Source organism: Barbatula barbatula (assembly GCF_947034865.1).
Source record: "Barbatula barbatula genome assembly, chromosome: 11".
Taxonomy (NCBI): Eukaryota; Metazoa; Chordata; class Actinopteri; order Cypriniformes; family Nemacheilidae; genus Barbatula; species Barbatula barbatula.
The window spans coordinates 21,672,580-21,697,337 of NC_136774.1; the positions used below are offsets into that span (position 1 = coordinate 21,672,580).

At 41.8% G+C, this 24,758-nt stretch overlaps 1 protein-coding gene across 1 annotated transcript; it reads right to left on the reverse strand.

Moving 5' to 3' along the window:
• Positions 1 to 418: 418 nt before the first annotated feature.
• Positions 419 to 24,000, reverse strand: LOC306900885 (leucine-rich repeat neuronal protein 1). Its single transcript, XM_079468232.1, has 2 exons — positions 23,761 to 24,000; positions 419 to 4,666 (listed from the first exon to the last, which is right to left on the reverse strand). Exon 2 carries the CDS (start codon positions 4,585 to 4,587, stop codon positions 2,353 to 2,355), a length of 2,235 nt encoding a protein of 744 aa, XP_079324358.1. The 5' UTR covers positions 4,588 to 4,666; positions 23,761 to 24,000; the 3' UTR covers positions 419 to 2,352.
• Positions 24,001 to 24,758: the final 758 nt, after the last annotated feature.

Consider the following 24,758-nt stretch of genomic DNA (forward strand, 5'->3'; position numbering starts at 1 on the left):
TGTATTTTAGAAAGGGGGTCCCTCGGACAAGGTTTATCATATTTGGGGGTCCTTGGCATGAACCACTTCAATGATGAACAGTGTGCAACATCAAACCAAGTGTTTGTAGATTTGCAATTTTATGTGTGAACATTAGTCCAATTACCATCAAGTCTCATTTTGCTTCGAGGAAAAGAGATTTCATGCTATTTGTATGTAATTTGTTTAAATCGGCTTAAATGAGAGACATCAAATTTCCCCCGTGATGCATATGAACCGTTTCATAATGAATTGATTTTATAACACAGAACATTGTGTGATACAGCTGAATGGTAATAAAGGGAATCATTTACCTAGAGATGGAGGAGATTTTAGCATTTATGATTCAATCTATACATTGACACTCGCTTCTTAGAGACAAGTAAGAAAAACAGAGGCTGTAGTGATATTGTGTTTATTTCTTTCAAATGTTTCTTCAGACAGTAATTTCTCCTGAACTACGCAGCACGGACGCCACAACACGTCTTAATAGTGTAAAACCATTATTTTTGACTTAATCGAAATATAACAATAATATTCTTCTATTACAAAATACCCTGCTATTCACTGAGACTTGTATAAGACGTCATTAGTGTTCTCCGCCACTAGAGGGCAGAGTTGTAGTGATATAGTTTATGCTTAATCTAAAGTGACATTCTCTGTGTTCTTCTTCCAATAATAACACACAATTTGATCTACAGTCAGTGATGAAAGAACATGTTAAAAACATATGACAGGATTATGGCCATCTTCAACATTTCACATCAGAACTGACTACTACATGCCAATTCTACTCTATGTGTTTCTAAATGAATTGAATGCCAATTATGACCTCACATTATAAATAAATTACAGCATAGCAGTATTAAAAATATTTTTCAAAAGACAACAAAAAGATCCTACACAAAACCGAGCAAACATGTGATGAAAACATATATCATGACATCTTATTGACTGTTTAATGATGAGAGAGATTGAATGTGTCTCATCTTTGGTTCAAAACACACGGTTCTCAAAGGTACGTATTTGGAAAAAAGATATATCAAAGCGTAATCTGGTTTATATTTCATTAATATCTGGACAGATGTCTTAAGGCTAGAGTTCATCCCCAAAAAAGTAAAATACCAACAAATTTCATGGTGGTAAATCTATTGATGTTTACTGAAGTCGGGTCAGCCTTTTTTCATACTGTATATCTTTAACAATGCCTTGTATAACATTTGTATTAATACAATACAATACAAACATTTGATTTAACCAATAGGATCTAGCATTGTCGACAAAACGGTTTATTGTAACAGCAACAGATCTGATGTGTTTTGAGGAAAAGGCTACGGCCGGAAGCTAAACTAGGCGAGGAAAAAATTACACTTGATTTATTTTCTTATTTTCTCACCCGACACACACTCCTGTTGTCCTAATACACAACATCATGCTTTTAACAAAAAAAGACCTGTGTGAATATTGAATTTGGCAACATGTTTAAATGAGACCTGAAGCAATTTGTGTGTAATGAAAATGGCAAATGCATGAGGTGCAAAACAGACTCAATTATTGGTGGGACAGTAGCAACGATAAAAGCCTGCAAGTAAATGTCATTTGAATGCAATGATCATTACGATTTCTATCAAAGGTCGAATATATTTTCAGTCGGTACAAATAAACAGTCAGAATCAAGCGCTCTTTAATAAATAGATATTTAAAAGTGATATTAAAATGCAAGCACAGCTGTGGTGTTGTGTTCCAGAAATTAATTTCACGTGACAGCAAATTAGTTTGCAGTAACTGCAACCTCGTAGCACCTGGCAGGTTTGGTTTAAGTTTAATTTTCATTACAACGCAGGTGATAAAACGTGACAGACTAAAGACAATTGAGGGCAATGAACACGCATTTCCGTCACGTTCTCTCACCTGTCTATTTTTAGAAATGAGAAAACGAGGAAGAAAAAAACTCTCCATGTTAGCACCAAAACATCATGCAAAGATTTCATGCAAAAGCTGTGATACTGATATCATGTGATTTGATATGTGTGAGGTGATATAAATAGTGTAGATCTGTATTAGCTTGCTATAAAATGATATGAAATAACATGTTCGCATGCTTAACGTATTAATCGCAGAAAACACAATGTAACGCAAGAGCATAGACTGCGTTTCGCTGCCCGCATCTGTACATTTGAACAAATCACAACTGCAACCAAGTGTGCTCGGTGTCAAAGGGTACGATCTAAAAATACATTTATCTCTCACGATGACAAATCAGTAATACATGTCCTTTATGTTCAAGACAGTACACGCACTGTTTCAAACGTCTCTCTACTTTCTGTAGTGCAGCTACCACATGTACGTTTTTGAGGTGTCTATCTGTGAGTTTTGAGGGTCGACAGGTCCTTCTTTCTCTTTCTCAGTCTCTGTCTCCCAGAGGTTGATGAGAGGTGGATAGAGCTCGTTCAGAGGGATGGAGGTGGTGTGCTGCATATATTTCTTAAGAGAGTGGTGACACGATTTCTGCTTCATGCGCCGTCCCATGTAGAACACCAGCAGCGCCATGATGCATATGGCGAACATTGAGCCCATGACCGCCGCCAGTGCTACGTTGGTCTGCTGGGCGACCATCTCAACGGCAAAGCTGGCTTCTTTGGTGGTCACGTTGATGCAAGAGTGCTGGGTTTGCTCCGTGGCGGCCATGGTTAGACAAACTTGGTACTCTGTGGAGGGAAGCAGGTGTGTGAGGTTATACTCTTGGACATCTACGGGAACCATCGCTGTGTAGCTAATTTGTGGATTGTCGATCTTAACGGTAGCGCTTAGCCACTTGGGTTGTGCCGCTTCATGGGTGACGGAGGGGGTAGATGGGTGGACCTTCCATTCTAGCACCACAGACTGGGCATGGATGATTTTCGCTAGGACTATTAAGGATCCTGTGGTGTTCATCACCCCATGGTGACCTGCACTATGGCGTTCCCCGTCAAAGTTACTTTTATCGACATACACTGAGACACTCCGAGTGTCCGCCCCCTCCGCGTTCCAAGCGACACACGTGTACAGCCCAGCATCCTCCGGTTCAATGTGTGGGATCTCCAGAGCGCCTTGGTTTTGCATCCGGTGCTTCTTCTTGATTCCCTCACCCTCGTTTAAGGATGGTGAAACAGCTTCGGATGTAACTTTGTCACCGGTGGGGGTCACCCAGTAAAACTGTGGCGCAGGATCGGCCACGGCCCAGCAGCTGAGTGTTAGAAGCTGACCTACGGTGACGTTGAGCTGTGGAGGGAAGCCATGCTGGGAAATCAGAGGCAGGCAGGTATTGCTCGCCCCATTCCAACTTGCAGACACCACCTCCTGTAGAGACTGGCCAATGAGATGTGGAGGTGAGGCACAAAGAGTTATTTGGGGTTCTAAAAGTTTGAGACTCGATTGGTTGCCCAGGACTGGGCCCCAGTTTGCAAGACAATCGCACCTGAGGGGGTTGCTATGTAGACTGATTTCGTCCAGACTGGGGAAGGCAGATGTAATCTCATGGGGCAATAACGTGAGGTCGTTGTTATGAAGCAATAAGGTGCGCAAGCTGCGCATGTTCACAAAACCAGCGCGGTCTATTAGAAACAGGTGGGGGTTGTTGTAGAGCTCTAGTTTGGCCATCTGTGGAAGGTTGGAGAATGCCCCCTTCTCCACCGACACCAGTTCCTCCATGTTGTTCAGACTGAGTTCTTCCAAGTGAGGAAAGTCACGGAAATCACCTTGCTGTATACGGACGATGGGGTTCTTATTGAGGTCCAGAAACTTGAGGCTGGGTAGAACCCGAAGGGCTTTCCTCGGAACGGCCGTCAGCTTGTTATCGAAGAACGAGAGACTCTCAAGATACTCTAATCCCTGGAATGCACCCTCCGGGATTTCCCTGAGCCCCATTCCCGCTAACACCAAACTGTGTAGTTTAGAAAGGGGGTGAAAATTCATATCCTGAAGCCCGAGAATCGGATTCTCACCGATCATCAGGATCTCCAGGTTGGGTAAGGCCTCAAACCAATGACTGTCTATGGCCACGAGCTTGTTGGAATTGAGATGGAGCCTCAACAGGTTCCCCAAGCCTGAAAATGCATTAGGACCAATAGAAGAGATTTGATTGTGGTTAATATAAAGCTCCTCTAAGCTGACTAGATCCTTCAGACACAAATCAGGCAGCTCTTTAATTTGGTTTTCTTCAAGGTAAAGCGTGACCAGTTGGGTTAGGTTGGTCAAGCCGACATTTTTGATCTGCGTGAAGTGGTTCTGTGAGAGATCCAGTTCCGTGAGATTGACCAGACTCCGGAGTTCTGAGGTCACCCTGGAGATGTTGTTGCTCTGAAGCAGAAGCACCTGAGTATCTGCTGATATGTTCCAGGGGATTCTGCTCAAATGGAGTTCGTTGCAGTCAACGGTCTTTGCTTGATGGTAGACCGACTGCGGCGTGTACCATGGGCGGGTCTCGCAGACACACTGGGCAGGGCAGAAGGGAACGGCAAGGGAACAGCGACACGCAGCCAAAAGCAAACAGACTGTGAGCAGTGTAGTGGAAATAGCAGTTCTCTCCATATTGAGGATCCCAGTTGGAAGCTGACAGTTCAAGGGAAGATTTCGACAAAATGGAAGATGGGACCTTTCTCATCCAGCCCTGCAAAAAGCAAAACATAAAAAGGTGTTTAATCATGCATGGCTTATGATGTCTGCCGAGTGACAATGACATTAAAGGAACAGTGCACTTAGAAATAAAAATATCTCAAAAGTGAGAGAAAATTTTTCATATTAAAACAAAACATGCATAGTAAAGCAGCCCCTTCACAGTCAAAGTCCTTTTCTTTTCTACAGATCTTATATCAGTCTTCATTCATTTACTAGTCAAACCATTAATGCAGCTTTCAAACAAATATGATTGGACAGGTTGGCAATCACAACCAAGACTTCATATGCAGCTGCATGCTAAGTTGCATGAATTATTTTTCAGTGAAACAAATGATTAATATTCTTTCTGTTCATCTCACAAAGCAGTCATATTCAGACTTGAGAAATGTAATGGCATTCTTTTATTTAAGATAAACACGAATAAGAGTTAATGATGTCAGAATTTTCCTTAGGAAACTAGTATTTTAACTAGTATTTACTAGTACTTTAATCAGCATTTCTTGATGTATTGTGGTCATTTCAGTCCAGGGTCTGTTGAATTTCAACTAAATCAAACCTCAGGAGTGACAAAGTCATCCAACAGCAATGTGAAAGACTGACAGCATGACAAGACACATGAAAACTGTGATAAAAATCCAGGTTATCATATGAAAAAATAATTTTCCTCAATACGTGTACAAATATTACTGTTGTATTGCTTAAAAGTGAGTACAAAATAATTTCCTTTGCAGTACTTGACATCTGAAAACATACAGAGCATCTTTTCTGTTGTTTTGACCTGTTTGTCCAGTTTTTATTCTCGGCAAATAAATGCAAATAGAAACAATCTTCTTATTTGAAATTTGGGAGAAATATTGTTAGAAGTTCACAGAATGAAACTAAAATGAGCATTAAACCTAAACACATACCTATACTGTAAATTCAGTCTCTTAATTTTTTCTCCGGCTGCATACAGTTATTTTTAGCATCAGCTTCTGCAGATTCGTATAAAATCTTTTCTGCTCTCCTTAAGATCACCGCAAAACAAATCAAAGCAAATATTGAAATAAATATATGAATGCAATAAACATCCCGAACTGACATTTTTAATATCCCACAATTTCCTCTGCGTCGTTCCCCTGCCAGTGCTCACGGGTGCTCTCTGATAATTGATTATTCAGTCATCACTCATTCTAGTCAAAGAGCGAGCGATTGTTAGTGAGCATGCAGCATCGTTGCGGCCTGCATGCAAAAATACACCTGCCAACCTCTGACAAACACATGAAAGGAGCCAAGCATCAAAGACCCAAGCGCGCCGCATCGCCTGTCTCAATAACATCTTCCCGTAAACGTAAGTCCACCCGAACGAATACCAAGATCTTGTAAGTGTTAAGTGTAACAGCTCTCAGAGGGGCTGTAACTGTAAGGCAGGACGGGCAAAATAAACAGCAATACAATAAACCTGATCCCGAGCACTTTATCACACTTTAAACATCCGTGGATGCAAAATTTCCAGGCTAGAAGCGTTTCGGGTCTCATGGGCATGTAGCCCTGAGCATTTGACCACTTTAAAGTTCGCTTACCACCAAACGACACATATTAAATCTCAGGCCAAAGAAACTAAGACATTTGCCCTAAAAATAACCTACGTTGATGCATAGTGGCATTTGTCTTCGTTGGTTTTATCAGGCAACAAACTGTTTTCTTTCAAGGGTAATGCCCTGGGTTCAGATGGGAGTCTTTGGTGATGCAGTAGCGTTTCATCCCCCTCCACGCCCGGGTCTGTGATGCATCTCTCCCCTGATTGCCGCTCAGTGCTAATGAGCTGAACTGAACTAGCAGGAGGTGCGAGAGAAGAAACGGAGACTGTGAGCCGTTAATGGGGCATGACTCATACAGACATTTAACTACCAAAACCTACAAGATAAACAATATGTCTTCTATCGCTATTCTGTGAGTAAGAATTACTAAGATCAACAGCATTGAAGGAACTGAAGTATTCAAAATTTTGATACTGAAGAATTTGATGCAAAACTCATGTAGGTTTAGAACAATTTGAGGGCAAGTTAAAGGGATAGTTCACCCAAAAAATCATATTCTGGTCTGGTTTGGTTGCGCAAAGAGACGAATGCTTGTAACCCATTCTCGGGACCCTATTGACTAATATTAAAGTGATTTTTCCTAATGGGGTCCAAGAACTATTTGGTTATAAACATTCTACCAAATATCGTTCTCTTTGTCTTCAGAACAAGGATGTCTTTAATGATGATATTTAAAGCTTTGGTGAACTACTCTTCAGGAGCATCTTCCAGCGACTTTTATTATACCTGTTTGTTGTATTTGACAGATGTCAAATGAGATCTAATGAATGAAAAAGATAACAACAACTTTGATCAAAGCACATCGCTAAGAGGAACGAAGTTTGTCTGGCAAACCACACATCCTGATGGCACATTAGAAGAGACTCACTGATGCAATGAGGCGCAACCTCCCTTTCTGTTATATCATACGCAAAATAAGACACTAACAAGGACAGCACAGGGTTGATGTTGCATGTGTTTGTTGCTTCTAATTCTGAAGATAATGAATGTTTACCACGCCATTGAACATCTGTTTTCCAACTTATTTACGTAAACTGTTCAAAACATTATTTTGGTGACTGGAAACAGATAGAGAGAGAGAGAGAGACAGACAGACGAAGGTAGGTAGATAGGTAGATGATAGAGAGAGAGAGAGAGAGAGAGAGAGAGAGAGAGAGAGAGAGAGAGAGAGAGAGAGAGAGAGAGAGAGAGAGAGAGAGAGAGAGAGAGAGAGAGAGAGAGAGAGAGAGAGAGAGAGAGAGATAGAGAGATAGAGAGATAGATAGATAGATAGATAGATAGATAGATAGATAGATAGATAGATAGATAGATAGATAGATAGATAGATAGATAGATAGATAGATAGATAGACTCTGTGCAGCGATACCCTGTTCGAAATTCTCAGAAGATGCTCAGACTGCACTGGCGCTAGAAATAAAAACACGACAAGAAAAAATGAACCCCCCCTAAACCACCCCCGTGCACTCTGATCTTTTCATGCATTGAACACAAATTAACTCCCCTGAGAGGTGTATTGAAGAGGGGCAAGATGAGACGGGGGGAGGGTAAAAAAGAGGGATGGGGTGTGTCCCTATCCGCAGCCTGCCAAATATGAACAGCAAAGAGCCTCAGAAGTCTGATGTTCCTCAAAGACTTGCGTTGTCATCTGTGGATATGAGTACCGAAAATGAGAGATAAATCATTGGGGTTGCGTTATTGTTCAATTTCATGCAGAAGGATTGGATTTTAACATCCGTATCACGATTTAAAAAAAACATAGGCTAATGCAAATGCAAGCCACTAAATGTCGATTTGACACCTTGTTGTGTTCAAAGATGCTTTAGAAAGCAAATTGTAATGAAATTCAGCATCTCGGGGGCCTCTATGGTCGTCATTATGTACAGACTGCAGAAATATTAGCTTGAGCATCAGCCATGTTGCTTCAGCCGTCCTGCTGTTACCGAGATCTGATCACCTGAGTATAGGGAAGAAAGGTGGAGTATTGGGGAGTTTTAAGGAGGGGTTGCTTGCTCTGTGTCAGTGTAAGAGCATCAGCTGAACCACAGTCTGGCTGTAGCGTGTGACACTACCCAGCACGCCTGTCTGATTGCATTAGACAGTGGGACGATCTCTCTGGACGTAACCCCCCCTGGCCACCTCTCGGCGGCAGGAAATGGGGCCACCTTGCCTGATACCATGGCAACCTGACAGGAAGAAGCAAAAAGGACCAGCCCCTGGGCTTCCTTTTACATATGTGTCAGGCTGGACACACAGCAGAGAGAGAGAGAGAGAGAGAGAGAGAGAGAGAGAGAGAGAGAGAGAGAGAGAGAGAGAGAGAGAGAGAGAGAGAGAGAGAGAGAGAGAGAGAGAGAGAGAGAGAGAGAGAGGAGAGAGGAGTGAGAGAGAGAGAGAGAGAGAGAGAGAGAGAGAGAGAGAGAGAGAGAGATGAGATGAATGAAATAAAAAATGACCTGACCTGAGTAGTGTAGGTTGATGAATCTGAACATAAATACAGAGAATTGAAAGAAGGAATTATGCCCTAAAGGACAAATGTCAGATGAAACTGACCAAATATATACAATAACATATCATAAACAGTTATGTCAATTACTTCATTTCATAACTAATAATTTAGCAACTAGTTACACCCAACACTGCTGATATATAACTGACACTCATGATAACTGCATCGTAACGTGTTGCATTTTTGCACTTTATAACACAAACAAGCGCGGTAAACGACACGTTTAATTAAGCAAAACGTTCATGTAGCACAGGTGATACGCAATGAATTGTGGGAAAAAATCTCAGGTTTAAAAGCATACACTTGTTTATCAGCACGGCCTTCTCATCTTTTTTCCCAAACAACGTTTCATCTGTTATGTTATGTCACTGTTGCCAATTACATTATGTTAGTAATAAAAATTGTAAAAACACACTTCCTGGTAAATTTTGCACTCTTGGACAGATGTTGGTTGATGTGTTTCTATGATAAAAAACTTGCACCACATCTCTTCAGGCAAAGTGCATTGAATGGCTTAAACTGTAATTTAAGAGAGATTATCCAGCCAGCTGTCCACAAGTCTGCTCCAAACTTCTACCACTCAATCTTTGCGACTGAGTTTTTAAAAGCAATTCCAATGTACATATAATGTAAAGCACAATGTCAATATTTGGTTACTGAAAACCAATAAGCAGTAATAGGAACGTTCATAAACGACACGTGACTATAGATCACACCAAGGTATAACAACTAAGGGCATACAAGACAATGATGTTGTTACCCGCAGATGTGCCGTAATACAGTGATCGGAGATTAAAAGCGCGTGTAACCGATAACCCTCTGGGGCTAATCTCTCCGTTGCAGGACTTTCCTTTGCTTTTTATTTGCAATGCCTGAACACAGCCTCTCGCATCTGCAAACGTATTTGAGACGCTGAAAAATTAATGGATGGGTTATTAATTATTGAGAGCACTGCAGGCAGGTCTTTAATTTTCATCCTTGCCTTTTGTAATTCGGTTAAAAAAGGTAAAAACTGCTGTTAATTGGTGTGAAGGAGAGAAGCATCTGGGCCAAAACTGCACGTCCTCCCCCGACCCTCCATTATACTCGGATGCATTCCTAACCTCAACCTACACCTGCCAACGTAACAAACGGTTTTATTTATATGAATCCAACCTACCTAACATCCTATTTAGACATGAAATGAAACGGTAGTGTCCAGCTTTAACATACGGACACAACTATATGTGAGCCATTTAGTTGACCTTTCTCAGTTTGAGCATCCAAATATAGCAGTATTAGTGTAACATATACCTACCTACCTATTTATTTAATTATTTAATTCATCCATCCATCCTTTATTTTACCAAGAAGGTCCCATTTCGATCCTTTCTTCCTCTACAGACTCATGGCCAAGATGGCCGCACATAAGTTTCACAGCAACTAATACCGACACATTTTATAAAGTGGGACATTCAACATTTTGATACCCTGAAGTTCATTTAAAGCCATGGCACTATTGGGATTATGATGTTTTATGTATTATAAATTCATGTTTACTGTTGTTTTACTGTTAAATATAATGATATGAGTATGTCCATGCTGTGCTGGGTTCTTTGTCTTGAAAACTAGTTGGTAGAAGTGTGTAACATGAGCTCTGAGGAATGCAGAAGCAGGGTCTCAGAAAACAAGTGTGTGAGTGTATGTGTGTGTGCGTCAATCGCATCTCTCGGCAGGACCGGCTATTTTCAAAATGTTTTGCAGGAGCCAATAGTTGGGGGAGAATGGAGTCAGATTTACATGTCCCGAGGTGATTGGTTCCGGAGGATTCAACGCCCGCCCGATGAAGGGGAGGAGCCCGAAGACAGAATCGACGTCACATACTTTATAAATACTTGTAACCCAGAAGTGTGTATTCAGTTGTTCGGCTCAATATATATGTTTGAGTGACAGCCCCAGCTGGAAGAAGCTTTTACATCTGATAATAAATTCTACTTAAACTTATTGGGAAAAACGATCTCTTTGACTTTTCTTCAAATTTTGAACACGCAGGACTCGAGATTCAAAAGTCCGATAGTTGGTGACCCCGACGACGTGATTTGAAGGACAAAGAGAAGTTTTGGCGCCACATTTCGGCGGACCCCGTGGGGGAGGAAAAAAAGATATCGAGACGATTCAGATTTAACACAAAAGGCCGGCTAAAATACAAAGGTAAGCAGAAAACCTGTTATTTCGAATTCTGCTATTGGATATACTAAATTTCTGTGTTAAATTTGATGAACATCTCGATGAATAGACGAGTAAAATTGAAATAAGGAAAATCAGATTTAAAAGATTCTTTTAAAACAAGTTAGAGTCTTGTTTTAAAACAGATTAAACTCTGTTTACGGGTTAGAGTCCCTTGGCTAAGGAAGCCATAAATTAAATACAGATTAAAGTTCTGTATAATTGTTGGGAAAGAAATCCCGTGATCGGCGTATCACAAATTCATTTAGGTTAAAGTCCTTCGGACAAGAGATCCGTAAATTATTTACTTTGTATGAATGGTATTGGGGATGAAAGTATTTAGACGTGGTGTTTAGTTGAATGCATAAGTGAACGGAAAATTCGCACGTGGTGTGTAGGCCTTGTGTATGTGTATAATCTAAGTTGGTGTAAGGAGACGATCGTAAAGAAACTAGTAGGAAAGTTATATTGAATACATATATATATATATATACAAGTAAATAAATATAATAAGAATGGCAGAGTTTCAAAAGGAGTGTGATGAATACGAATGTCCGACCGTATTAGCGCAATGGCAGAGTATCGCTGAGATGATGATTGCACAGGCTGAACCAAGAGAGAAAAAAGGAAGACAAAGAGAGGTTGAGGAATGTTGGATAGAATTGTGTGATAATTATGCATGGACGAAAGAGGCAGAGACATTTAAAGTGCCCCTGGCCCCGAAAATAAGAAATATGGAGAAAAAGGCTCATTGTAGGTTAGTCAGACATAAAGGTGATGAAAAAACGATTAAATGGTATAATGCAAGTAGATATAAAAGTAAAGGGTGTGACTTAGAAAAACATTTAAGAAAATGGGGTCGTCTTGCCCTCGTGGCGACAGCTATATCACCTATTGGACATAGGAAAGAAGGGAAAGCTACAGACGATGATGTTAGACTGAAAGTGAAGGATGGAAACAGAGAGACCCAGTCACTAGCACCGCCCCCTGAACAGTACCGCCCATTGTATCCGCCTCTTGCCCCGCCTCTTGCCCCGCCTATTGCTCAGCCCCCCCCCTACATCTCACCAAATACGACTCACAGCAAACAACAGGTCGTGCTTGAGGTACGAGAGGGAGTTTTAGACTGTGATTTAAAAGAATTAGAAGAACTTCGACAGGAGGTACAACATCTGGGCAAGGTAGTGACAGAACAGGTACATGCGGCACGAGCTCAGGTGAATGAGACAATGCGCCACATGGCTGAGAATATGGAACTTCCAGAGGGAAGTGATGGTAGTGAGAACGGAGTAGGAAGTGAAGATGAAAGGGGAAGTTGTAGAGCAGCTGGCCCTATAGAAACAATAGGTCAGGCCCAGGGCACGATGCATACAGTATGTATTAAGGGAACGATGGTAATGGATGAGGAGCCAATAGCAAAACGAACTAGGGGAAGGGAAAAAGAACAGCAGCTGTCTAATTTTTCAATTGATCATTGCCCCCCTAACGTACCAGAGCAGAGAGAGCAGGCAATGAGTCATCATACTAATCAATTATATCCAGGCGTACAAGCCCCATTGTTAGCAAAGAGCACTGGGGTGCAGTACCAGCCCTGGTCACACAGTGACATGACTGCTATTTCCAGTAAACTTCCTCCAATTACATCAGGGGGCTCTAAGTGGTTAAGTAAATTAACGGCCTTGAGTCATGGTACCGTTTTGGCTTTGGGTGACATAAGGTGTCTGTTGGGTCAGATTTTGACAGCCTCTCAGATGGGGAGTTTTGAACTCGAAGCCCAAACATTACAATATCCAAATGATCTTGATTTTTCAAAAGTAATTACAATGGTGGGCAGGGCACTCGGTCGATTGTACCCATTGCCACCCACCGTGTACCAAAACATAAAGTTTCGCATAAAACCAGGTGAGACAGGTGCAGCATATTATTTCAGGTGCGCTGCTGAGTGGGAACAGATGGTGGAAGAAAATAGTTTAACCAACCCAATTACACGAGACATATTCAGAGCAGCAGTCATGGCAGGTGCCCCTAGTGGTGTTAAACAAATAATGGAAAATAACCCTGACATTCCAATTGCTAGTAACGAAATATGGGAAAGGCATTTAGTCCACCACACAGATAGGGCTGTAGAGAAAACAGGAAAAGAGGAAGAACAATTAGAAAAGATAAAAATAGAGTTGTTAAAACTACAGTTAGAACAAGCAAAAAATGAGGGAGGGACAAAAAAGAGCAAGCAAATGCCACAACAATCCTACCAGCCACCCCCTTACCAATATAACGGCCCACCCTATGATACAGAAGCCCATGCAGCAGGTGGGAGGGGAAATAGACAAAGGAACAATTGGAGGGGTAGTAATAGAGGGAGGGGGTCTTATGGAGGGAGGCAGCAGGGCGGGGGAAATTGTTACGTGTGTGGTGAGGCAGGCCACTGGATGAGAGAGTGTCCACAGCTTTCAGGTCAGTTTAACGGACCACCTGCGGAGGGATGGGGTCCTCGAAGAGGTGGTGCCGGTGGTCGCGGCAGGGAACCACAAACCCCATACAACCCGGGGCAATACCCTCCACCACCCTCCAACCTACAGGTGCCGATGTTCCCGCCATCGGGCCCGGAGGATGGCGCGAGCGTTTATTGAAGGGGCCCCCAGAGAACCGAAATGAGGGCTAGGGCCGAACCTCTCATTTCGTTAATGGTAAACAACAAACCATTAAAAGCTCTGGTGGACACCGGAGCCACCTATTCGACTGTCACAGGCGGCATAAAACAATCTGATCTGAGTGACAAAACTGTGACGGTCCTCGGATTCTCTGGGGGGAGAGAAAGCCACCAAATGACACAACCCTTCAAAGTTGAAGTGGCAAATCAATGTTTATCACACTCGTTCCTTTTCTCCAGCAATGCTCCCATTCCTCTTTTGGGAAGAGATTTATTAATAAAATTAGGGGCTAGCATTCTGTGCTCAGCAGAAGGGGTAATAGTTACATTTCCAGATGGTACAACCATTAACTGTTCCCTATCAGGTAATACGACAGACAGCCAGTGGATGCTGACCTCGTGTGGGGAGGAGGAGGCAGCTGATCTTTACTGGGTAAAATTAGATGATGACGCACAGTGGGGCACCACAATGGAACTGTATAACAAATACCGTTCATGGATTTCAAATTTAGATATCTATTTACCCCCCATAGACCCATTGCATTGTACATTGTTTTATGACAGAAATGACATAACCATTTATGAAGACATGTTTCAGGAAGTGGAGGGAGACAGATGGGTGTTGGAGGGAGCTGGAATTTTTGTGAGTAAAGAAGGAGTGATGGCTCCAGTGAAGCTGACAGAAGAGCAGTTGAAGTGGTATGAGATGGCAGACACAGCAGCACCTCACATATCGTTAGCCTTACACCCAAGCCATGAAGCCAGGGAGCTAGGTAAGGTTACAAAAACACTGTTGGCCGCCCAGGATTGGGAGCCCACGGAAAAATCAGATGTTAAATATTCACCTAAACACAAAGCCTATTGGATAGAAGGTGCCACACGAGACACTGGAGCTCTAGAGCATGTGCAGGTTTCTAGATTCCATGGCAGGGAGCTGTCAGATAGTGTAGGAGCACCAGACATCATAAAAAATTTACCTGAGGATCTTTGGTCTCAGGGCCCAACAGATGTAGGTTTTTGTAACATGTCTCCAGTTTACTTTCAGTTAAGCACACCTGACCCAATCTGGATTCCACAATACCGCAACAAACCTGAGGCGGACGAGGGTGTGGCCGCAACAGTAAAAGGTCTCCTAGAGAGGGGTGTTATTACACCATACAAATCTAGGTGGAACACACCTATTTTTCCGGTGCCAAAACCAGGCACGAATAAGTACAGGTTGGTACATGATTTGAGAGCAATCAATGCTGTTGTGGCTACACCATCGTTAACAGTGCCTAATCCGTATACTGCACTCTCTGTGATAACACCTGAGCACAATTGGTTTACATGTATTGATTTGGCTAACGCATTTTTCTGTATCCCTTTAGCAGAGGAATGCAAGGCGTATGTGGCTTTTACATACAAAGGTTGTCAATATTCTTACAACAGATTACCGCAGGGGTTTGTTTTATCACCAGGAATTTTTAACCATGCATTAAAACAACAATTACAGGACTGTAGTTTGCCTGGAGACTGTGTGTTGATCATGTATGTTGATGACCTCCTTTTGGCAGCCAAAACAGAGCAAGGATGCCTGGAGGGGAGCGAAGCTGTGTTAAGACAATTACACAAAAGTGGCTTCAAGGTAAGCAAGGAAAAGCTGCAATTTTGCAGACCTTGTGTTACATTTCTAGGTCGCATGATCACCCCAGAGGGCTCCACGCTAACTGTAGCCCATAGACGAGGAATTTTGAGTCATCCAAAACCAACCACGGTTAAAGAGATGTTGTCATTTCTAGGCCTAACAGGGTATAGTAGACATTATATTCCAATGTATGTTTCATTAACAGCCCCTTTGAGAGATCTTGTAAAACAACAGGGTATGAAGAATTTGAGAGCAGACATTGAGTGGACACAGGAAGCTGAACGGACGTTCATTAACCTGAAACAACAGATGGCACATGCAGCTAATCTCAGTAGTGCCGATTACAGATCACCATTTCACTTAGACGTCTCTGAGACAGGGTCAAGTGCACATGGGGTACTTTATCAAAAAGACCAGGGGGGCAGAAAAGTGTTGATGTATGTTAGCATGTTGTTGGACAGTGTAGAACAAAGACAGCCACCATGCAGCAGGTTTGTCGCAGGCCTGGCAAAGATAGTGAAGAAAACGTCTCACATTGTTATGGGCCACCACCTAATTGTTTTAACCACGCATTCAATCGCATCTTTTGTTAATTCTGAATCATTCACATTTTCCCCTTTACGACAGCGACGCATTGCAGCAATTTTGCTCGCCGACCATATCATATACACGCATGAGGGCATTAACATGGCAGATTTGGTGGAGGAGGGAGAACCACACGACTGTGCACCGATCACAGAGAGGGCATCAGTGGTCAGACCAGGTTTGTTTGCAAAACCATTGACTGGCCCTGAGCCAGTCATGATTTTGTTCACTGACGGGTGCTGTTTCAGGGCGGAGGACGGAAGTTTGAAAGCGGCTTATGCAGTGGTAGAGCAGGTAGGACATGAGATGATTACGAGGGATGCAGCAAGGTTAGAGGGGAAGCAGTCAGCACAGAGGGCAGAAATGATAGCAGTGATCAAAGCCTTGCGACATACTGGTGGACACCGTGTAAACATCTATACTGACTCTGCTTATGTTGTTACAGCTGTACACGTAGAAATGCCGTTGTGGAAACGTTGTGGCTTTATCACTTCGTCAGGTCGACCAATAACACATGCATGTGAAGCCAGAGACCTTTTAGAGGCTCTGATGATCCCCTCAGAGGTGGCAGTGATTAAATGCGCTGGTCACTCTAAGGTGGATAGCTCTTTGAGCAGAGGCAATGACGCAGCAGACTTGGCGGCAAAAGCTGCTGCTGGTTATGTGTCCTCGCAGATGATGTGCACATCAGAAAGAACATCTAATGATTTATTGCCGAGATTCACAAGGGAATACCTTTGTAAAGAGCATCAGCGCTGTACCCCCGAAGAAGTCTCTGTGTGGGCACAACATGGAGCTGTTCGTGCCTCTGACGGACTGTGGCAAGCTCCGGATGGACGTCCGGCGCTCCCAGCGAGTCTGTGTCATTCCCTCATGGTAGAGGTTCATGGAGTGAGCCATGTCGGGGACAAACAGATGATGAGAGCGCTTGAGTACTGGTGGCATCCTTTTTTAAAAGCTATGGTCTCAGCACATGTGAGCACGTGTGAAGTTTGTCAGGGATATAACGTTAAACCCACGATTAAACCAACAAGGGGTTCGTTTCCTTTGACCGGTGGTCCGGGGGACGAAATCGTGATTGATTTCACAGATATGATCACGAGGATACAGGGTAAGCGTTATCTTCTGGTAATCGTAGACTATTTCACTGGATGGCCTGAAGCTTATCCTGTAGGCAGAGAAGACAGTACGGCGGTGATAAAATGTTTAATTAACCATTATATTCCGCGCTATGGTTTCGCCCGGCGTTTACGATCAGATAATGGCAGTCATTTCAAGAATGAACATTTGCGAGTCGTTGAAAAGGCCCTAGGCCTCAAACATGCATTTGGTGCAGTCTGGCATCCTGCCAGCCAAGGTAAGGTTGAACGAATGAATCTCACACTAAAACTCAAATTGGCTAAAATCTGTGCACAGACAAAACTAAATTGGTTGTCAGCTTTGCCATTGGCCTTAATGTCAGTAAGATCATCTGTTAACCGAATCACAGGATTCACCCCTTTTGAATTGTTTACAGGTCGGCAGTTTCCAGGGCCACGGAATGCACTGTCGGATGCCATTGTGACACCATTATCTCACGCTGTCTATTTTGATAAACTGACTGCTCTCATTAAGACTTTTTCATGCCAGGTCAATCCATCTCCAGCAGCAGACCCCCCTCCTACGACGGTACAGTGGGTGAGGCTGAGGACGTTCAGGAGAAAGTGGAATGAGCCGAGGTGGTCGAAACCCTATAGGGTGACAGCGAGGACATCACATTGTGTTCGATTGCAGGGCAAGGGTGACACTTGGTTTCATTTAACCTCATGTGTAGCTTGTGACCCCCCCTCAAGGGATCTTGCAGAGACACGGGTGGACCTGCGTAGACAGGTCCAAGAGAGGGAAGGAGAACCAGAGGCTGAAGAAGCCACAGGTGAAATCACAACACCACCAGTACAATAACAATTGCAAATCGTTCACAAGACAGGTGTCCCGGGTGAATGAGCTGCGACCAAAGAGAAGGACAGTAGAATCATTTTCCAGTGCAATAAATTTTGAGTGAATACTCAAGGGGAAATACGTATTACCATATATTCTTTATAACCATATTATATATTGTTCTTATTGTGATTTTCATATTTATTATTTTCATACCTATTGTTTTCCATATTTTTTAATATTTACTATTTTTTATACCTTTATATTACTATTGTGATTTTTATATTGTCATTCCTTACCATTTTATTTTGTGTGATTTTAACCATATATATTTTTCCTTAATTGCATATTCCCATTAAGTATATTGTGTGTTTAACCATTTTAATTTCCAAGAGTGTGTTTATTATTCCTTTAAAGTCCAAGAGAGGGCAACAAGATGAAGCTGTGGGAAAACTGTAAGCTGTCGGGGATCCTATTAATAATTTCAGGAGTTATAGTAGGAATAATTTTTAGCCTAACTAAGGGTCAGGAAAGCAACAACACCATATCAAAATCGAGACACAAAAAAGCCATAGCCGATACGAGGTTACCGTGTGAACAACTCGTAATTAATTATGTTTGGGGTAAGACTACATCATTTACTTTCGACCTATGCGCTGTCATAAATTGTGGGGGAAAAAATAGCTCATGGAGGGGGTACAATATATATATATGTATGGATGGGAATATGGATAGTGTTTGTAAGGTGTCCCAGTCTAGGCAAACCTATAGGGGTGAATGGTGTCCATCATGGAATAAGGTAATCGCATATACAGGTGCTTGGACTCCGGAACAACCTAGCCTTTGGACCCGTACCTCGGCAAAATTTGATTTAAAAATGCAGAGAGATTACAGTGCAAGTCAAAATCCACTCACCCTTTCAATATCCACCAGAACGGGATCAGCCAATTATACAGGGGAGTTTTTCCTTATAATGGGGGTGCACAGCCCAGGAACAGATAAAAAAGCAGTAATAAAATTTGTTATAGACAGTTCACCTGAGGAGGAAAGAAATGAGACAATAGCTGAGCCATTATCGGTAGGACAAAAGAATGTAGTGGTGGAAATAGATTACACCATGTTAAAACCAGAAGATATGATAGAGAGAGCTACAGGATATGGGGAAAATAATTTGTGGCTGGAATGGATAATTACCACAGCCAGAGAACAGAGGTTAGATGATTGTGTTGGATGTGCTAATGCAAGACCTCATTTATACATTGAACCAGCCCCGTTGTACCAAAATGATACGTGGGGCTATGAGTGTATGCTGGCATTGACACGGATGGCCAGTCCAAAAAATTGTACCACATTGGCAGCAATATTCCCACCAATAACCAACCTTTCACGGGCAGGTCCATTTACACCGAAGAAAGCAAATTATACCTGTTTTGATATTAAACGTCTATCACCAACCAGCAACCTGGGGGAGATAAATAAGGAGTGGTGTGATCGGATCATAGTAGATAATGGGACTGAAATAGGTACGTGGGCTAGAGCAGGTTTATATTATTATTGTGGAGATCGAAGATTGTTTACTAGGATACCTGAGAAGGCAAAGGGAGTGTGTGCTTTGGTAAGACTGGGAGCCCCAATAACTCTGATAGGTGACAGAGCAGTCAGAACGGAAACTATAAATTCAGCAACATTGACAAGAAAACGTAGGAGACACATCATAAAACGGAGAGCAATAGGTTCAAGTGTAGATTTATCATTAAATAGCCCGACATACATTGATGCGATAGGCATTCCACGAGGTGTGCCGGATGAGTATAAACTAGCAAACCAAGTGGCAGCAGGTTTTGAGAATATACCCATAATAGCTGCCCTTTTTCCAGTCACCCCAAACAAGAATGTAGATAGGATTAATTATGTACATTATAATGTGATGAGGTTAGCAAATATGACAAGGGATGCCGTAGATGGTTTAGCGGAGCAGCTAGCACCAACTTCACTGATGGCTATACAGAACCGTATGGCTCTGGACATGCTGTTGGCAGAGAAGGGAGGAGTATGTGTTATGTTTGGTGATCTTTGTTGTACATACATTCCCAATAATACTGCCCCAGACGGATCAGTGACGAGGGCATTGGAAGGTTTGAAAACTTTGTCAATAGAAATGAAGGAACATTCAGGAGTAAATAATCCTATAGGAGATTGGCTAGACAAAACATTGGGAAGATGGAAAGCAATAGTAATGTCTATTGTGATGTCTATAGGGGTATTCATAGCAATTTTGATTACGTGTGGTTGTTGTTGCATTCCTTGCCTTAGATCACTGTGTAATCGTTTAATAGTTTCAGCTATTGAGAGACCGGAAAGCCCCAAACCATTTAATATGCCATTGTTATCCAGCTATACTGACGACCCAGAGGACCAAGAATTTTGACCTCTGTCGAGGTCAAGAGAGGGATTATTGGGATTATGATGTTTTATGTATTATAAATTCATGTTTACTGTTGTTTTACTGTTAAATATAATGATATGAGTATGTCCATGCTGTGCTGGGTTCTTTGTCTTGAAAACTAGTTGGTAGAAGTGTGTAACATGAGCTCTGAGGAATGCAGAAGCAGGGTCTCAGAAAACAAGTGTGTGAGTGTATGTGTGTGTGCGTCAATCGCATCTCTCGGCAGGACCGGCTATTTTCAAAATGTTTTGCAGGAGCCAATAGTTGGGGGAGAATGGAGTCAGATTTACATGTCCCGAGGTGATTGGTTCCGGAGGATTCAACGCCCGCCCGATGAAGGGGAGGAGCCCGAAGACAGAATCGACGTCACATACTTTATAAATACTTGTAACCCAGAAGTGTGTATTCAGTTGTTCGGCTCAATATATATGTTTGAGTGACAGCCCCAGCTGGAAGAAGCTTTTACATCTGATAATAAATTCTACTTAAACTTATTGGGAAAAACGATCTCTTTGACTTTTCTTCAAATTTTGAACACGCAGGACTCGAGATTCAAAAGTCCGATAGCACATAGCAGATGAAGAAGATGTTTTAAGGCGATACCAGTTCAAAACAAGAATTACTTTTTAATTGTATTCATTTCATTAAGTGGTGCCGAAAAAATACCTTTTATAAGTGTGTGTTTAGGGTGACGTGAGCCAGCGCTGACATATACATTTTCATCGTTGTAACATGCAGAACTGTATAAAAAAGTTGAAAATGCGAACCAGAGCTGGTGCAATAAATAAATAGCGTGAATACTGAATCAAACAAAGTGAATCAAAGAACCAACGTAAGCGTTTTTGTTTTTGAGGAATATTCAATGCTTTTTCTTTTTGAAGATGCGATTGGAAGTCCCACTATGTTGTTTACCCCCTTATTGAGCTGATGAATAAAAAGAATGAGTCTAAATGCCAGAACACTACTCATCCACACACACCCACTTGATAAGTGTCCATATATACTATATACACACCTTCTGGATTCATATAAAGAAGAGTGAACTGTTGCATGGAGAGTGGGCTGAGTGAATAAATAGATCTGTGAGTCATTATTGAAGTGTCTCTAATGAAACATTACAGTAAAAACATTCTGGCAATATTTGAGGCTATAAAACTGACTTCGGCAGATGCCAATGTGTAGAACAGAGCTGTGCAATATATTCAATTCAATTGAGAATCTAAATCAGTTCTCTTATTTCCTACCACAATGCAAAACTGAAATTAAAAATGCAAAACAATACATTTCATTATTACGTCCAATTCCTATTCAACAGCCTGAACCTCTGTCTCTATGCCCTGTGCCCTGTCCGTGCCCTTTGAAAGTGGAAATCCTTTTTGATTAGAAAGATAAGCGCTGGAAGTGGATCGGACAAGAGAGACCGAGAGAAAGTGAGCGAATGACAGGAGCCGACCGAGACATGCAGAGCTAGAGAGAGATGAAGCTGAAAGCATCTCTCTGGAGAAATAGACACTCTCAAGGACAAGTCCACGAGAACTGAACCTTTGTTCTGAGACCCGATGCATTTGTCCACCCACTGCGCATCCCATTTACTTCACCGCTTCGAAGGACTGCAACGGTGCTCGTCTACCAAAACACAACTCGTTGGTGGATTGTGCAAAGCTCCCTCAGCAACCCTTCTCAGGCTGGAGAGACTCATTCTGCATCCGGCACTTCAACAGATAACACACAGACACCTGAACTTACACTCACCTTTATAATGGGAAACTATGCAGAATAAGATTTCATGAGCTCTTTGTGTCACTTTGAGCTGTGTGGGACACATTTATTGCTAATGCAACTCCGGAAGTGCAATATCGGATTTGGTTTGATGGGTTTACTTTATACAAACAGTGTTAAGTACAGTAAATTTGCACTATGGTAATATGCGGCGGCTTGTGCAATGCACTTGATCTCCGTAATGTGATGCATATCTGTGTGAAACAGGAAATTCAAAACGCATTCACCAAGATTGGATTGCATGGCAAAATAAAAAAGAAGTTGCACTCGAGTATAGAACAAGTTTTACGTTTTTTAAATGTACTAAATCAACTGTGGCACAATGCGTGCCGAAAATGTCACCAATGCCCCTGTTTGCAAGAACGGTGCATTGCATCATAAAATATCATTTGTCTTTTATACTGCAGACCAAACCTCTGACAGTCATAAAGAGATTAAATCTCACGTTGGGATTCTGTCACTAAAACAAGAAAGAAACAGGAAAACGTGCCCAAGGAAATAAATCTTCACTCAGTTATCAAAGGGAGTGTGAGGTCACGTGACCTAAGAATGTAAGCATCAGTTATGGCTGCTAAGGGTTGCCGTGCTGTCTCTGCAGCGTTCACTCATATTCCCACGGGCCATTTTCTCCTGCTTTGCTGCTTCGTCGGTCTTCCGCACGGTTTTATTTAGAGCAGCTATAATTAAACAGCACATTTGCGTTTGATGCACATAACCGGAAATATCAATGCACTCGACCAGGATAACATCACCGAGGCCGCACTGCCAAACGAGGTCCGCTAGATTTCAAGCAAGTCAGGGAAATCATATTCTATGTGTGTTCAATATGATACGAGAAATGATGACACAATTATAAATGCACTTATAAGCTTGAATGTGGAATCAAACCACACCAATATTGTTTAAAATGACTTAAATGTAGTTATATTTTAACACCCTGAGGTGCATAATTTAGGCGTTCGGTTCATGAATTCAAATTGCACTAAATTGTAGTACATATGACTTTGGTGAAATAGCCATGATAGGCAGGACACTTTGACTGTGGTTGGCTTTACACGAAGTCTATAGGTCACTCAAGTTTTGACATTACATTACAACTTGACCTTCAAACAAATAAATGACAGCAACACGTTACAGTTTCGGTTATACTCAAATTATCTTTCAAAACGAACAAATTAAACAAAATAAGGTACTGCACCACAAAAAGATCACATGCAACTGTACAGAAGTCCAAATAAACTATGCAATTGTACATAAATCCAAATAAACAATATACACAGATAAACAAATAAATAGAAAACAAAACTACCCGAACAAACAAGTATTCATTTGAATGTTTTTTTATTTCGGATGCTTTAGACCCTTCATAGGGGTCAGGGGGTCTCTGAGCAGGTACTGAAGTATTAATGACCCCCCCTTAGCAAATTTAACCGTAGTTTTATCATTAAACAAGTAGCCTATAGTGTCCATGTTTTGGGCAGATTGACTACCATTTGTATTAGCAATACCACTATGTAATGTGTGGTTATTGTGGTGAGACCGTGGTAGATTTGTGGTTACCGTGGTTTTACCACAATTCAAACTATGGTCACTATAGTTCAACAATGGTTAATTTTCCTCCATTAAAACACAGACGAGCTCACAAACTTCAGAGCATAATCTTTTTCTTTAAACTAAAATCGTTTTTCTTCCTTGTCTTGCATCCGTTTGTAATTTATGTGATTCTCAGTTGTATAACTTTTACTCTAAATATCTCTACAAAAAAAAAAGAAATGCGTTCAGAAACGCCCTTACCTCCAGCGATCGTGGGATGGATGGTCTCACTCTCACCGTTGTCTGCGATTCTTGAGTTATTTCAGCAAATTGTCGCTTCTAACGTAATCTGTGGACACTTTTTCACGTTTGTTTATTCAACGCTAAATATAAAGTCCATCATAACCCAGTCGGTCCGTTTCAAAGCTTTGCCTCCGGTGTGAAATTATTCTCGCGTCCCCAGCATCAGCATCAGCATCAGCATCAGCATCTTCCTCTTATGCATCTTTCACAGTGCTTTTGAAGCGCCCTTACACCACCAGACCACGCCTCCTCGCAGCTTCCTGTTACGCCGTCATTAACCAATAGAAATGTCAGACCAGGTCGCTCCTCCAGTAAAATGTGGTGGGCGGATCATCGTGCAATCTCACAGCGATGATGTAATGGTCCAGGTTGGAGCTCCTGCGGCAGCGTCAGGCGAACAGAATAACCCATGAAATCATCGCTTAGGTCATTGAGTCTCGTATTTCTGCGATGATCGCGTTGTGACCATAATATGATATCACCTGATAACCTCAGGGCCAACAAACAAAAAGGTTGTATTATGGAATATAAGGTATGGAATATGACCTTTGACACAGACACAAATTTAGTGGGGACCTGCCATGGACATCCATTGTTTTTATACTGACATTTCTTGTACATTTTCTTTTAAATTACAAACACGTTTATCATAAAAAAAAGATGTATTACAGCTGCAGTTTTTACTTCTAAAGCTAAGCAATTTATACCTGTACAGTATATTAAGCTATACACTTTATCAGCGTGTGTTTCTTTGGATTCAACATCCAATAAACCTTGCTGTTGTATAGACGTGTATAAAAAGCTAAGAATGCATCTATAAAGAAGATTTTACCTAAAGGTTCTTTGAAATGCCAACACTGGTTCTTCTCTGGCGTCGCCGTAAAGATTGCATGCTCAGTTTTTGCCATCATTATACAAACGCAATAAATGTCAGTTTCAAACCTTGCAAGGCCCCA